Source organism: Mesocricetus auratus, unplaced genomic scaffold, assembly GCF_017639785.1.
Source record: "Mesocricetus auratus isolate SY011 unplaced genomic scaffold, BCM_Maur_2.0 Super-Scaffold_100691, whole genome shotgun sequence".
Taxonomy (NCBI): Eukaryota; Metazoa; Chordata; class Mammalia; order Rodentia; family Cricetidae; genus Mesocricetus; species Mesocricetus auratus.
Genome location: NW_024429267.1, coordinates 9,156,330 through 9,170,566, shown reverse-complemented (window position 1 = coordinate 9,170,566; position 14,237 = coordinate 9,156,330). Strand labels below are relative to the sequence as shown.

Sequence of the window (14,237 nt, the reverse complement as noted above, 5' to 3'; positions counted from 1 at the left end):
CTTACATCTGAATTTCAAGTGTTTCTAGACAAACTTAAGTGGTTCAGGGAAGAAACTGAACAAGACTGTAAGAAGGCTGAACTGTGAACTTGGAAGGGAGAGGGAGAACAGAGATTAGATGTGAGTGTGCTCATTTCTTCTAGCTTTCCAATAGCATCTTCAGTCCCAAGGATGGATTACACCAGTCCCATGAGCACTTGCGAGGCAGACTCAGAGCCAGAGGACAAGGCAGGGAGGTCTGTTTGATAGGAAATGATTTTTCTAATTCAACGAGGAGTTAAGTGACTTCTAGAGATACTGAGCTCCCCATCATAGGAGGTGTTCAAGCATAACATTCATGTCACAGGAATATTGTGGAGAACACCCACTGGGTGATGGGATGTTTAATCTGAGTGACTTAAACGGCTCAGCTTTCCCCGAGCCTCCGAAATGACAGCACTTCTCAATCCAGTAGCTGGAAAGGTTAAGTGCCTGCCCAGCAAGAAGGGAGTGTCTGCACCTCTTTAAGAAAATGCCTATTTCTGCTGATGTGAAAGACACGGAGTTTCTCAACGGAATGTAACAATGTTCCGTGGCTATTAACACGGCCATGTTGCAGCACTGCTCACCAGCATTCGACCATGTGAGGCATATTAAAATAAAAGGACACATTGATAAGCCCTTTCCCTAAAGAGAAATAGGACAGACAGACAAATCTTTGGTTGGATTCTGTCATAAAGGTGATTCCTTGCACAGGTCAGCTGAACTTCATGATGCTAGTATACATTATTTAGGAAAGTCTAGTTTAGGTTTCACCCAGATCTTAATACCAAGCAGGCTTAATGAAAATTATGAAGAGCAATAAGAAACAAATAAGAATAACCCCATTTGTACCAAATTGATTTTATTAAAGAGTAATTTAAAGATATTAGGCTCAGCAAAGCATTACATAATTGAATCTATTTTTCCCCCATATAAATGGCAGACTTCTCATTTATACTAACTAGAGGCAAAGTTATATACAGGACATTTTTATAAATTCCTTCGGGGATGGCAAGAAGATGGTGGGACTCAATGGCCTGGTCCAGGCTCTACCAGCTGGAAGAAATTTGCTATGGCACATGACCTGTGTGAGCTTCATTTTCTTCAGCTCAAACGCATGGGATCATCAAACAACATGAACAGGAATGTGTGTGAGACACGAAGTGCAGGCTTAATGTATGCAGATTGATACACCGTCCCTTTGGTTTGGAAAATGCCTAGTAAACTTCAGAGGGGAGTCAGAAACTGACAGAAGAAAAGCAATGACAGGGAGTAAAGTCGGTCTTGCTTTTTATACCGTGAGCGCAGAGGTTTAAGTTACGCCATCTCATAACCTGACAGGAGCTAGCAGCTCACCTAAACAAGAAAATCTAGAAACAATATTTCAAGTGCCTCTTCGCTCCATGAGCTCTCAGTTAGGCCTCTTCTCTAGACCTAGCACTCTTGACAGTCTACGGGAAAAGGCTGCTCCATCATGTCGCACACAATACTGATGGTAACAGAGAGCTCAGACTGGGAATCTCTCCATCCACCAGTCCAAATGCCAGAATGAATGGGAAGGATACTCCAGGAATGGCTTAGATGGGGCAGAGATTCTGTCTGTCACTCCTCAAAGGGTCAGTGTGTAGACATGGAAACTCTGCCAAATGTCAGTTCATACTTGATGTCACAGGTGAATATTTAAAATATGTTTTAAATTAGAAAAATATAAAATTAGTGTACCTACTGGCTTGGTGGGACTAAAAACAATATGGTTTTAATGATAAAATATAAAATATATAGACTAAGGCAGCCTTGATTTTTCTGCAATGAAAATTGTATTTGGAAAATAGAAAAATCCATCTTTCTCTTTCTTTTTGGTGCTAAGGGGAGAGGGTCCTATACATACGAGGCTAACACTCTACCAACAGAGCTATACCCCAGCCCTGCACAAAACATCTCCATTACAAAGTATTTCCAGATAACACATTCTATACAAGGAGCTTTATTGGTGGTGAAAATTTTAAGAAAACTGAGCTCCACATCTACTTAGAAGATCTATACATCCATTCCACCCACCCATCCCTCCACAATGTTAACTTTCGTCCTAATAAACGGCTTTTTCTAAATCTTATCTTCTTAGGAACCACAGAGCTAGTTACAAAGAGGATGGGTGCTCCCCCAGATGTCTGGCAAGATCTGTTTACTGATCTTTCCCAGTGGTATTGTGATCCCCCTGGCTGGGAGGGAAAGGTGGGAGAAAGGGAACTAGAGAACGATGAATAAATTTACAGATAGCCTATTAAGCATAAAAAAGAAATCAGGACTTAAACTTCACAGTGTATATTTGTTTAGATATTATATTGTTTTCTACCTGGGTGATGTTTACAACATCATAGCGCTCAGCTCCATTGATGACCAAGCAGCTGATAGGAGTACACTGTTGTTGTTGTGCATGTCCTGTGACATGATTGAAATACAGAGCATTAAGAAGCTGCCTATGAAAACTGCAGTTAGGTACCAACCCAAGGAGAAGCAGGCTCCCCTTACCCCGACGCACAAATCTAGACCTTCTGTCTTTCATTATTTTTAGTATTTATTTATTATCTCTATATACATGTGAGCATGTGCTTGCATGCACACATGTGGAGGTCAAGCTTGTGGGTTCTTTTCCTCCACTCTGTGGGATTCAGGGTCAGAACTCAGGTCCTCAGACTTGACAGCAAGTGCCCTTACCCAATGAACCATCTCTCAGGCCCCGGACCTTCTATTTTCCAAAGAAACGAATCCTCTTTATGAAGAGAGAAAACAAAGCAAAACAACAACAACAAAAAACAAACAAACTAAAAGAAACAGAACAACACTTGGCTGGGCAGTGGGTAGCCATTTGAATTTTTGCTTTTCAAGTTCTACCCATTACTTTCACACAGTTCCACCCATCAAAGGTCCCCTAAGTGGGATACAAATCCAGGTAAGAGCTTCCACAGGAATGATGCTTAAACTGAGACAAGGAATGGAACCCAATTTTCACATGGTAAAAACAAAAGTTACATTCTTCCAGACTGTTGACGTTGAGTGTGGCACAAATCACCAATGTACAGAGCATTTTCAAAGGTTTATGGTGTGAGGAACTGTAGGAAGGATCCATGACAGGATGGAGGCTCACACCAGAGCCCTCAGCTGTGCAAGTCCCTTTACACAAACAGAGGCTGCAGAGCCATACAGTATCAACTGCCCCAGCGACCAGCCAGCAGCACTTGGGCCATGCACTTTCATGATGACCAGAACAAGTACCCCTTGCCTCCATAATGAATATCATTCTACTCTTTCCCTGGGCCTAAGGAGCAATCCAAATGGCAGTGGGAATTTGTTGTTAATTAAACAAACAAACACTGAAGGATGAGATGAAAATTGCTCAAACTCAAGGTTATTGCTTCCTAGCATGGAACCACTTTAAGCCTAAACTAATTTGACAAGTGACACAGAGATTTCCTTCTTTGGTGAGTTCAAAAAGGCCTGATTTAATGATGTTTCTTAAACATCATTAAATCAGGCAACAAAGAGGATGTCTCTCTTTTATAGTGGCTTCCTCTCTCATCCCTTGTTCACAGGCATCTACACACCAAAAAGCTATAACATGAAGAAGAGCCTTTCTGTTTTGCACGAAGAATCTAATTATGAAAACTCTTGCATATGGAACCAATTTAACTATTAAAACCAAGAGGCAGCAGGGAAGTATTTAATATGATTCAGGGCCAGTTTTTTTTCGCCTCCCTTAAATCTGATATGGAAACATTTACAGCATTCCTAGCTTTCCCACAAACTATTTTTCTCCAGTTAAATTTTGCACCAAAGCAAGTTAATTCTGTTAAGACACTGGACAGTAGAGATGCTGAAACTGAAACTCTCTAATTATCATCGCTAACCCCCCAACCCACCCACCCAGAGCTTGAGTTTTAAGGAAAACTTCACTGCTAGGAGTAATAAGCTACGTTGTTTTCTTTCTGTATGACAATACTATCAATCTAGGAGTCTATTATTTTACAGAATCTATTACTTCATGGCAGTCAGAGGATGCTCCCAAGAACAGTTTGTGTGTGTGTGTGTGGGGGGGGGGAGAATGCAGAGGATCTCGGCGTTTTATCACAGGGAGGGTTTGGCTAGAACTTCCTAAAAAGAAGAAAGAAAGAAAGAAAGAAAGAAAGAAAGAAAGAAAGAAAGAAAGAAAGAAAGAAAGAAAGAAAGAAAGAAAGAAAGAAGGAAAGAAAGAAAGAAAGAAAGAAAGAAAGAAAGAAAGAAAACACAAACCACCAGCCTCAATAACATCATCAAAAGGTATTTCCTTAAAGTTTGGGGGTTTTGCTGTTCAGTAGGAGGAAAGGCAGTTAAAAAAGAAGTCACTTCTCAGCTTCTCACCTTTCTCCCAATCAACACAAATGTAAAACAGAATGGATGAGGATCATCGCCGATACTTCCCAAACAGCAAATTTTGTTCTTTAAACTTAAGGAAGTGAGGGAATGAAATTTAACTGACTTCACGGCTTCTGGAGTCACTTTTCACTTAACAGATTTAATGAAACGAAGCAATACCGAGGTTTTCTTTTGGGGAGGGGAAATAGATTTCTTTTACATAATAAGAAACCTTAACGCCTTTATTTCCCCAATAATTTCACACACTTAAATTCACGGGAAGCTCTCCCCTCTTTTGCTATACCAGTCACAAATTATAAAAGTGATTCAATCTCACTTCCCGCAAGTGGTAGGGGAAAGGCACTGAATTTGCCGTGGGCGCATCCTACAGAAAGATTTCATCGCACACCGCCAGCTCATCTCAGCGTCCTGAATGCTTCGACCTGTTAATAATTAATTAAAGATGCCACCCAATCTCCGGTGATCTGAAAGTAAACCCAGCGCAACTACGGTACGGGTGTCCTTCATCCTGGATTGCAACAATAAAATAAATCCAAAATCTAGCAAACCTTTAACGAGCACCAGGTCGCCCGCGCTGACGGGCAAAACCCCAGCAAGTCGTTCGTGGTGCGCACAGTTGTTGCCCCTGAGAACAGCCGTCTGTGCCACAGACAGATGGAGCTTTAAATCCCCAAGCCGGGCGACGGGGCCTGCACACTGCTTGGGCAGATTATCCGCCCGTGAGGACCCAGCAGGCGCAGAATCTCGCAGAGTGCTGCGGGCTGAGTCTTTGCAGAGCCATCTGCAACAGAAGTGTGTGTCTCGGTTTCTCCCTGCGGCACAAGCAACTTCCTGCGCACCTCCAAACTTTGTTTCCATCACAAACTTCCCTGACTTGCCTGGGCTTCTTCCCACCTCACCTTGAGGCACCTGAAGCCAGCCGTCCCGGCAAACCATTTTCCTTTTTCCTTTCCACCTTACTGCTGCTCAGTTCTAGACATCAAATCCGGGAGGAAGGCCCGGGGCGCGGAGGCTTGACCGCAGCTAACCTGTGCCCATAGGCCCTCGCGGCAGTCTAATCTTGGTCTCTGCCCGCCAATCCCGTAGGCTGATCGGGTTGTTTCCCTACATCCATGCACAAACCTAAGTGTCTAGTTGGGGCGCGCTGCGGCCGGGGCTGCGGCCGAAGGCTTCTTGGCACGTTCGGGGCGCGGGGCTGGCTCCGGCCCGCGCGCTTTCGGAAGTGGCGGCGTCCAGGGGACGCAGCGCTAAGCTGATGGACTTCCCCAACCCGCTGGCCTCTCGGGAGCTCGGGAGCTCCTAGCCGCAGAGGGTAGGGTGGCCGTGCGGAGCTCGGACGCCAGGCCTGGAACGCTAACCCAGTCCCGGCGATGACACCACCAGCGTTCGCAAGCAGGGCCCGGCCTGGTCGCCGCTCCTCCCCCCCACATAGGCCATAGTTGTCCCGGGGTGCGGGCTCTGGGGACCCAGTGTGGACGTCCTCAGCTTCCTCTCTGTTGCCAGACCCTCCCGGCGCGTCCCAAGCTCTGCGACTCTCGGCAAACTTTCTTTGGGGAGGCCCGCCGGGTGCCAGGCGCACCCAAGCGAGTGACAGCAGCTACGGAGACGCCAGAGGGGCGACCGGGCCCGTGCGTCTAGCTCCCCTGACCCGAGGCAGGCCGATCCCTCCTCTGGGTTCCAGTGGCGACGCCCCGGTGGCCCGGGAGGTCTCACTGGGTTCCAGTAGCTGCCCCCAGGCTGTACGTGCGCTCGGGCAGGCGCGCCCACCCCTCCCCCTGCGTGCCCTCCTCCCCGCCCCCCGGAGTCGCCAGTCCACCCGAGTCCCAGCGGGCCACCCGGAGCTCACCTTTCATCGCTGCGATCACAAAATACATCCTTTACGCCGCGGTGCGGAGAGCGCAGGGAGAGCCGACCGTCCGACCCCGGAGCCCCCTCTCGCCGCCGCCGCCCGAGCCACAGCAGCAGCTGCCGCAGCTGCCCGCCCGCCGAGAGCCATCCCGAGCCATAAGAGGCTCCATGTGACCGGCTGACATCACGGCCGCCGCTCTGTTTACACCGCGCCCCTCCGCTTCCTCCCGGGGCGGGAACGAGAGGCAGGAGGCGGGTTCGCCGCGCCCCGCCCCCGCGGGCAGGTGACCGTGAGCGGCCCACCCCAACACGGTGCTGCCCTCCTGCGTTCCCGGGGGGCCTGCACCGAGGTCTCTAGTTACCTCCTCAGTAGCCGATCACCTGTGGCGGCCGGAAGCTCTCTGTCAAGCCTCTGACCACTTTCCACATGCCCACACCCCCTCAGCTGAGCACCCTGATGCCACTCTACAATCTGTCCCGGAACCCTTCTCAGTGACAAATGCACCTGACGGTTAGCCCCAAAGAAGCTTTTGGTTTGGGGGAGCTTCACTCTCCCTCAAGTGCCAGAGCATGCCACCCCTACGCCCCACACTGACATCGGTACTGGAGAAGAGCCAGCAACCCCTAAGACTCTTAGGACTTACTCAGCTCACAGCATGCAGTGTCTTGGTTCCCTGCTGCACACTCCTGCAGCATCCTACATTCAAGACCACCTGTATGCGGAAGACTAGACAACCATGTCTGCCAAATGAGCTCCAAGTGACAGGCAATTTGAGCCACTCATTCCTATCCAGAACTCTCCATAAAACCCACCTCTGAGTTTTCTAACCTCAGAGATGAGACGTTGTATTTTAAACAGAAGATACAACAAACCATTAACAGTACAATTCAATTACAACTGAGATTTAATTCCCTCCCATGTTTGAAACTTTTCCCCCCTGGATATACGGAAACATAAATCATGGCTTTATTTTTGTCTCTAGATGAATCTCTTTACAATGAATTTCAAGACTACTTACCGGGGAGTCTGCTTTACTTAGAACGCTGGCAAGCATGCCTGTACTATTGAGCACAAGAGGAAAAAGAATCTACTAAGCCAAGTTTGCTTATCTACTGTGGTTCTTTTGAGACACCTCCTCCCCCCTTCCTGATGATCAAACAGGAAGGACTCTAGTATGTCTCTTTCCATATAACCAAGCTGCCCTTGACCCTGTATTGGACCCATAATTTAGAGCACTTGCAGACACGCAGCCCTGTAGCAAACTAAGATTCAGATCCGCCCACTCCCCACCCTCCCAATCCCATTTCAAGGAAAAAAAAATTAAGTTTCTCAAACATTTACACAGTGTTGGGACTGGAATGGTCAGAAAACTTTGTCATATTTCAGTCAAGTAATGAATGGCCTTAGAAAAATGTTTGATTTCAGACACATCCATCCCCAAGTAGGTTTTTTTTTCCTTTAGAAGTTTTTTTTTATATACAATCACAAAAAATAAGAAGAGACAGGATAAGAACGTGAAGCCAGGACCTACCCATGTTAACTCAGCTGTCCAGCCATAGTGAAGTGGACAAGGGTTACAAAGGAAATCAGCCATACCCACTGTAATGTTTACAATTATGAAATGAAATCACACCATGTTCCCATGATGCAACTCCATCTCCCAATGAGGCAACGCCCCATTCTTCAAATTTGGTTCTGGGTTTTCCTTGGGCTGACAATGTTAAAAGAAAAGTGCCACCAAACTATCCTGGTGGTGGGTTCTGGGTGTGTTTTTCTTTCCTTGTATTGTTAAAGAAGGAAATACAATCATAGAGGACTTGCTCACGGGTTCCGCACAATGCAAGTGCATCTGGATATACAGTTGAAAATTCACCATGTTACTTTAAAACAGTATCTTGTTTTAGATAAGAATGCTTTGAAAATAACCAAATCCATTAGGTCTAGCCTGCCTGCCAGACATCTGACTCCAAGGTAAATAGTCTTACATCACTAGTAATCAGTTATTTCCAGGCCATTTCAAGTGAAATCAGTAATGAGGAATGACATGCGAGGTGACATGGACTCCCACAATTACAACTAGGCTGATCTTTCCTCCTATAGAGAGGTCCTCAATAGAAACAGAACCTCATCATACTTATTTGAAACATTTACACATTCATTCAACAAAGATATTTCCAGGATAATGTAATACTGACCTTGCCCTTTGGAAATGTATTGCTCTCACATCCTACAACTAATGAGCAGCAGAATTCAGATATTAAGTCTTAACCTTCCTGGATGGCTGGATGCTATTTGTAATACATGCCTCTATTACATATCATCAGCTTTTAACCCAGGGGAGATAATTGTTCTTTATAGTAACAGCTTTATGAAACTTTTGGAAATAAAAATGAGAGGTTTTTTTTTAAGATGACCCATAGAACAAATTTTCTATGGAATTATAAGTCTTTGACCAAACAAATCAGCCTATATATCTTCCATCAAGAAAATCAAATTGGAGCCGGGCGTTGGTGGCGCATGCCTTCAATCCCAGCACTAGGGAGGCAGAGGCAGGTGGATCTCTGTGAGTTCGAGGCCAGCCTGGTCTACCAAGCGAGGTCCAGGACAGCCTCCAAGATAATACAGAGAAACCCTGTCTCGAAAAACCAAAAAAAAAAAAAAAAAGAACCACAAATGATAGATTCTGTATAAAATTTCACAAACTAAATTAAAATGCTATCATATAGAGACACAGAACAATATTAAAACATTACAAGTATACAAGAATAATAGGATTTTATTAGATAAACGAAGTGGAGTACCTTCTATGAGGGAAATGGTTTTAGGAAATATATTGCTTGTGTCCTTTTAAACAAGTGGTCTGAAAGGGAAAAAAAGAATAATATTGCTTATAAGAAGACAACTCCATAGGATGGGAATTCTTCCCTGCTATTGAGAGAATGTTACACGTGAACTTTCAAAGATTCGTGTAGGGTAATCTCATGAAAAGGGTTAAAATGGTCTATAGTCGCATGAGATTCACCTTGGAGTTTACAGATGGCCACAGACTCTCCTGGGGTCCCGTTGTGCTTGATCACACTGGATCTGGCACTTGGAAGGAAATGGAGACCCACTGTAGATACCAGATTGCCCCAAAACACCCATGGCCAGAGACTGGTGTTTTTCTGAAGGGATCTGGACTGAAATACCACCAGGAAGTTGTTAATCGTTCTTTCAGAGGTCAAGAAAATGATTTAGGCTCCACTCCGCAGGACCAGCTCATCAATCTAGAGGCTCATGGCTGTCCCAGATGCTGAGATAGCAATGGACAAGGACTTAGTCCTAAGCAAGTCATTCATACTACTCCCTCTAAGGCTCAAAGAACATTTGTAGAGCGAGAGTGAAAAGAATGTAAGACAGGGAAAAGAGCAGCGATGTCCTATTCTCTTAACCCCAAACAGTCAACATCAACAAGAACTCACAGCAGCTGCAATTGCTTGCATTGGGCTTTCAAGATAGGGCTTTTCAACAGTCAACCTTGGGTGTGGAAGAGCTCAAGAGACCCCACCCTTTACTCTAGGAGAAGGGGAATCACTGTCTTCAGTTTGTATACCTGCTGGTGCACCTGCCAAACTCTAATGGATAATTCTGATCTTAAGGCCACACAGATGGCCTCAGTCAAATCCAGAGGGACACAAGCAAAAGAAAAAAGACAGTAGTGTAGAGAATACTAGGGACGGGAAGGGAAGGCTGGACAAATGGGGGAAGGAGGGAGATGAGAGATGGTGGGACATGTATAAAATGTATAAAATCACCAAAGAACCAATTTAATTTAAAAAAGGACTCTTAGCCTTTTGAGATTTTGGTTTTTACCACACAGAAATCTAATCATATGGTATATCATACCCAAGCATGCAGATAAGGCTTTTGGGGAGAATAACAAACCAGTGGGCTGAGGAATTTGTCCCAACTTTCCAAGATTCCAGAACAAAATGATTTCAATATTTGCTGATGCATGTGACTAGGAGCATTTTGGTGTTCTCCTTTCTGTCTTTTACAGTTAGATAATTCAGTTCACTTCATTTTAACTGAACAGGGAAGAGGTCACACAAAGGTTAATGTAGTCCTATGTACTTGTTTCAGCTGGATCCTTGGTCACCCTACACTGGATTCTTCAGGAGCTGGACCACTCTGGCAAAAACAGAGCCATGGGATCAGCTTTCTGAAAAACCAACAGGACCAGCAAGACTATGAGGAAAGCTACAAGTAGGCATCCTTTCCCCTACTTAGATCATAGCCTTGCTAACTTGAGAATCTAGAAGGCACCCGGGTCTCAAAAAGTAACATTTTATGAATAACACTAAAGAGATCCAGGAATCAATGGTAAGAGAGGGAATCCTTGATTTATCTTGTTTATGAATGTTATGAAGAAGGGGTGAACCTTGTCTGTCTTATTCACTATTTTAAGACCAAGATAGAGGAATATTTAAATATTCATGAGTGTATGCCAATATATTTTTCCAGGAAATCTGGTGAAACAGAGTATTTTGGTGACAAAAGATGCCCTCAGTTTTGGACACACACACACACACACAATTACTTACTTCTGTTAACTGATGACAATTATTGATTATCTATTTCATGCCTGGAACTGAATTCTAGAACCCTCAAAGAACAAGGCGATTACATTGGTCTTGAGAAGTTTACCAATGAGATGACCTTTGCTCTAAAACCCTAGAGAAGTCAGTCATTTCCTAGAGTGAGCCTGCACTTTTCTGCAGGAGCCCAGTATCTGGGTGACCTTGCCCACTAGCACTGGATGGATGGCTATGGACCACTCCTGTGTGGAATAGATCCCTGAGGTGAGTAGGTTGGCTGGAAGCAGGCAGTGCTTCATGGACTTTGGGATTTTTGGAGCCAAATATTTCATATGGCTATTGGGAAATTCAGAGATTTGGCCCGTGTTTTGTAACCATTACAATGAGGAAAAGGCTGAAGTTCACTGGCAGGCAGAGATGACCAGCCTCCACATACTACGTAGGCAGCAGGTGCTTCACCACACATACACCTGCTAAGGTGGCAAGTAGGGAGAAGCAAACTGGAGGCAAGAAGGCCCCTCTCCCATTAGGTTCCCAGGGTGTCTTCACTACCCATATAAGCTGGCAGAATAGGCCATGTATGAAACCAAGTCTTCCTTCCTCCCTTCCTTCCTCCCTTCCTTCCTTCCTTCCTTCCTTTTTCTTTCTTAGGGTTAGCATACAAAGTAATGAGTATTTGTTGTGATGTTCGCATACACAAGCCACTGCACTTTGTTCTCAATTGCCCATCTCTCCCTCGGTTCTTTTCTGGTACCCCTACCCATCCTTTGGCTGTTTCCCTTCCTCTCCCAAGTAGCCCCCCTCTATTTTCTTATCACATATAGTCTCTCTCTGTCTATCTTTAATACATGGAATACAAGTGGGCTAAGAACAGAATTCTAGGACATAGTATTCCATGCATCCCTCGCTTCTTTCTGTGATGCCTCTGACAAGTCATTTCACCTCCCAGGACCAAGGTCTGCCCCCTATGGAATGAGGGAGTAATGTAGACATGAACGGGCTTTATCATCACAGCTATTCATGTTTTGGGAGCACGTCATTCCTTTCTCTTTGTTGAGCTTTTTCTACTCACTTCTCTGAGGAACCTGCTTCACTTCCTAGCCCTGTCTTACGGCAGAAAGAGCTTTGGCAGTCGATGGAGAAGTTGGGCTCAAAACCAGGCTGCATCCTACTCAGCAGTTGAGTGATCTTGAGCAAAGCCTTGTTTCATCACATGTGAAGTAGGGACAGTAGAGTCCTGTAGAGTCATAAGGCAGATTAACTTAAATAATACAAAGAAAGGTCAGAGCTCTAGCACTTAGGACAGAACCATCCACCTCCACCCTACTAATTCCTGTATTTTTTCAAAGTCTGATCATTTATCTGTTCCTCTTAAAGACTAAATTTGACTGGACTTTCAGAAGTAGAAGCCCTCAGTGAGGGCAGTCCATGTCTACAGTCTCCTCCTCACTTTTCTTCATACATTGTTTCTTCAGAGCAGAGCACTGGGGTTTGTGTTGCAGGATGTGTGGAGTAACAGCTCTGTTGCTCTGTTGGTCATGGCCTTTTTCCTTTCTTTCTTTAATGGCTTTCTGATAACATATTGGAGAGATTGAAAACTTTTTGGATTCTGCTAGAGCCCAACCACCAAGGCACAATTATATCTGTCAGTTCCAGAATATACTTCTTCTCCTCCTCTTGCTCTTCCTCCTTTTTTTCTTTGTTTTCTTTTTTTGACAATAACCAAGTTGAGAACACTCAGATTGGCACCCACAATGCATCCCAAACAGATCCATTCTTCCTCCCTCCAGTTCTCCTTGGTCTATAACAAGAATACCCCTAACTCAACCTTGCTTCATGGGAAAACCTTTTATCCTGCCCCCCCCCATTATCAGACCACATACCTTTTCCAGAAGCTATGTCTGTGGCCATGCATGGCTCATAGAAAGTACCAAGTCTGAGTTCACTACCTACATCATTGAGTTTCTGACAGCTGGTGGCAGGGAAGGAGTTATTTAGCCTCATCTTTATGCAGCCAGATGCCTAGGAGTTGCCACAGAGGAGAGCTAATTCCTGTATTTTAACAAACATAGAACCTATACCAACTCAAAACACAGATCCTCAGTAAAGATTTGTTGAAAGGTGATTGGCATGCACTTCTGTTCTCTACAAAGTTGAAGCTATGTGCTTTATGTAAAATAGTATCTATTGGGGCTGCAGAATACAGTGCTTACCAGGCGAGCACAGGGACCTGAGTTCAGATCCCCAGCATTCATGTAAAGCCTGGGCGCAGCAGCATGCAGTTTTAGCATGGTGGAAGACAAAGACAGGAGGATCCCTGGAGCTTGTAGGCTAGTCAGTTTAGCTGAATTGGCAAGCTCAAGGGTCAGTGAGAGACTACCTCAGAGAAACAATGTGGAGAGTAACTGCGGAAGACATGCCATGTCAAAGTCTGATCTTCACATGCACACACCTGTGCACACAAACATGTACACACACAGAGAGAAACATTAAATATTTATTAAGCAACTGCTATGTAGGTAGTAGGAAATACAAAAATTAACTACTGCTTGGCCTAGGAGGACTATGGTCAGGCAAGCTTCTTACATTTCTTTTTCTGTAAGAGCAAGCTCCCACATGATGAGTAAAAATCTCTGTGCATGGCTATGCTAGGACTAGAGAGGGGAGGAGAAAGAGCTGGACTTTATGATGTCCTTTAAGGAGTTCATGATCCAGCAGGAAATCAAATGAGAATGATTGTGATGCCATAATGTAAGATAGAATGTGTGATGCTTTCTCTAAGTGTTCTGAATGTCAAAGCTTTGTTAGTCAAGAATGAGAGAGGTGGAAGCTGGAGAGACGGTTGAGTGGTTAAGAGTCATTGGTGGTCTTGTAGAGTTCTTTGGTTTTCCAGCTGATAAACAGTGTGTGGGTAGTTCACAACTACCTGTACCTCCACTTATAGGGGATCCAATGCCCTCTTCTGGTCTCTGAGGGAACTGCGTACACATGAGACACAGCCAAGCAGGCGTGTGCACAGTCATGTATGCGCAGGCACACACACACACACACACACACACACACACACACACACACACACAGCTACAATAAAATAAAAACAAACAGAATAAAGTAAATTAAAAAAGAACAAGAGAGATTAACGTGTACAGAGCTATATTTTTTGAGAAGGACTTCCCAAGGAAGGTGACATCTAGGCTAGATCTTGAAGTCTGGCTCAAATCTTGGTAGAAATAGTAACACAAGGGTTCCAGATTGCTGATAATATTATAGAGAAAAGGCAAAGGGGCAACAGTGCTAAGGGCTCATAGCAGCTTACACTGTACATAGACAGAGAGGAGGAAAAGTAAATAATGGGCCCATAGCCGCATCTCTTGCCTCCC

At 44.8% G+C, this 14,237-nt stretch overlaps 1 protein-coding gene across 4 annotated transcripts in view; it reads right to left on the bottom strand.

The window, feature by feature from the left end:
• Positions 1 to 14,237, bottom strand: part of Rora (RAR related orphan receptor A) — a 713,188-nt gene that overhangs the window by 93,310 nt on the left and 605,641 nt on the right. Inside the window, exon 1 of one of the 4 annotated variants that reach the window (XM_005075486.4) lies at positions 6,278 to 6,440. The exons of the other annotated variants lie outside the window; for them this stretch is intronic. Coding sequence (XP_005075543.1) covers positions 6,278 to 6,305 — 28 coding nt within the window. The 5' untranslated portion in view covers positions 6,306 to 6,440. Of the gene's footprint in view, positions 1 to 6,277; positions 6,441 to 14,237 lie in introns of those variants that run through there. 4 annotated transcript variants of the gene reach the window in all.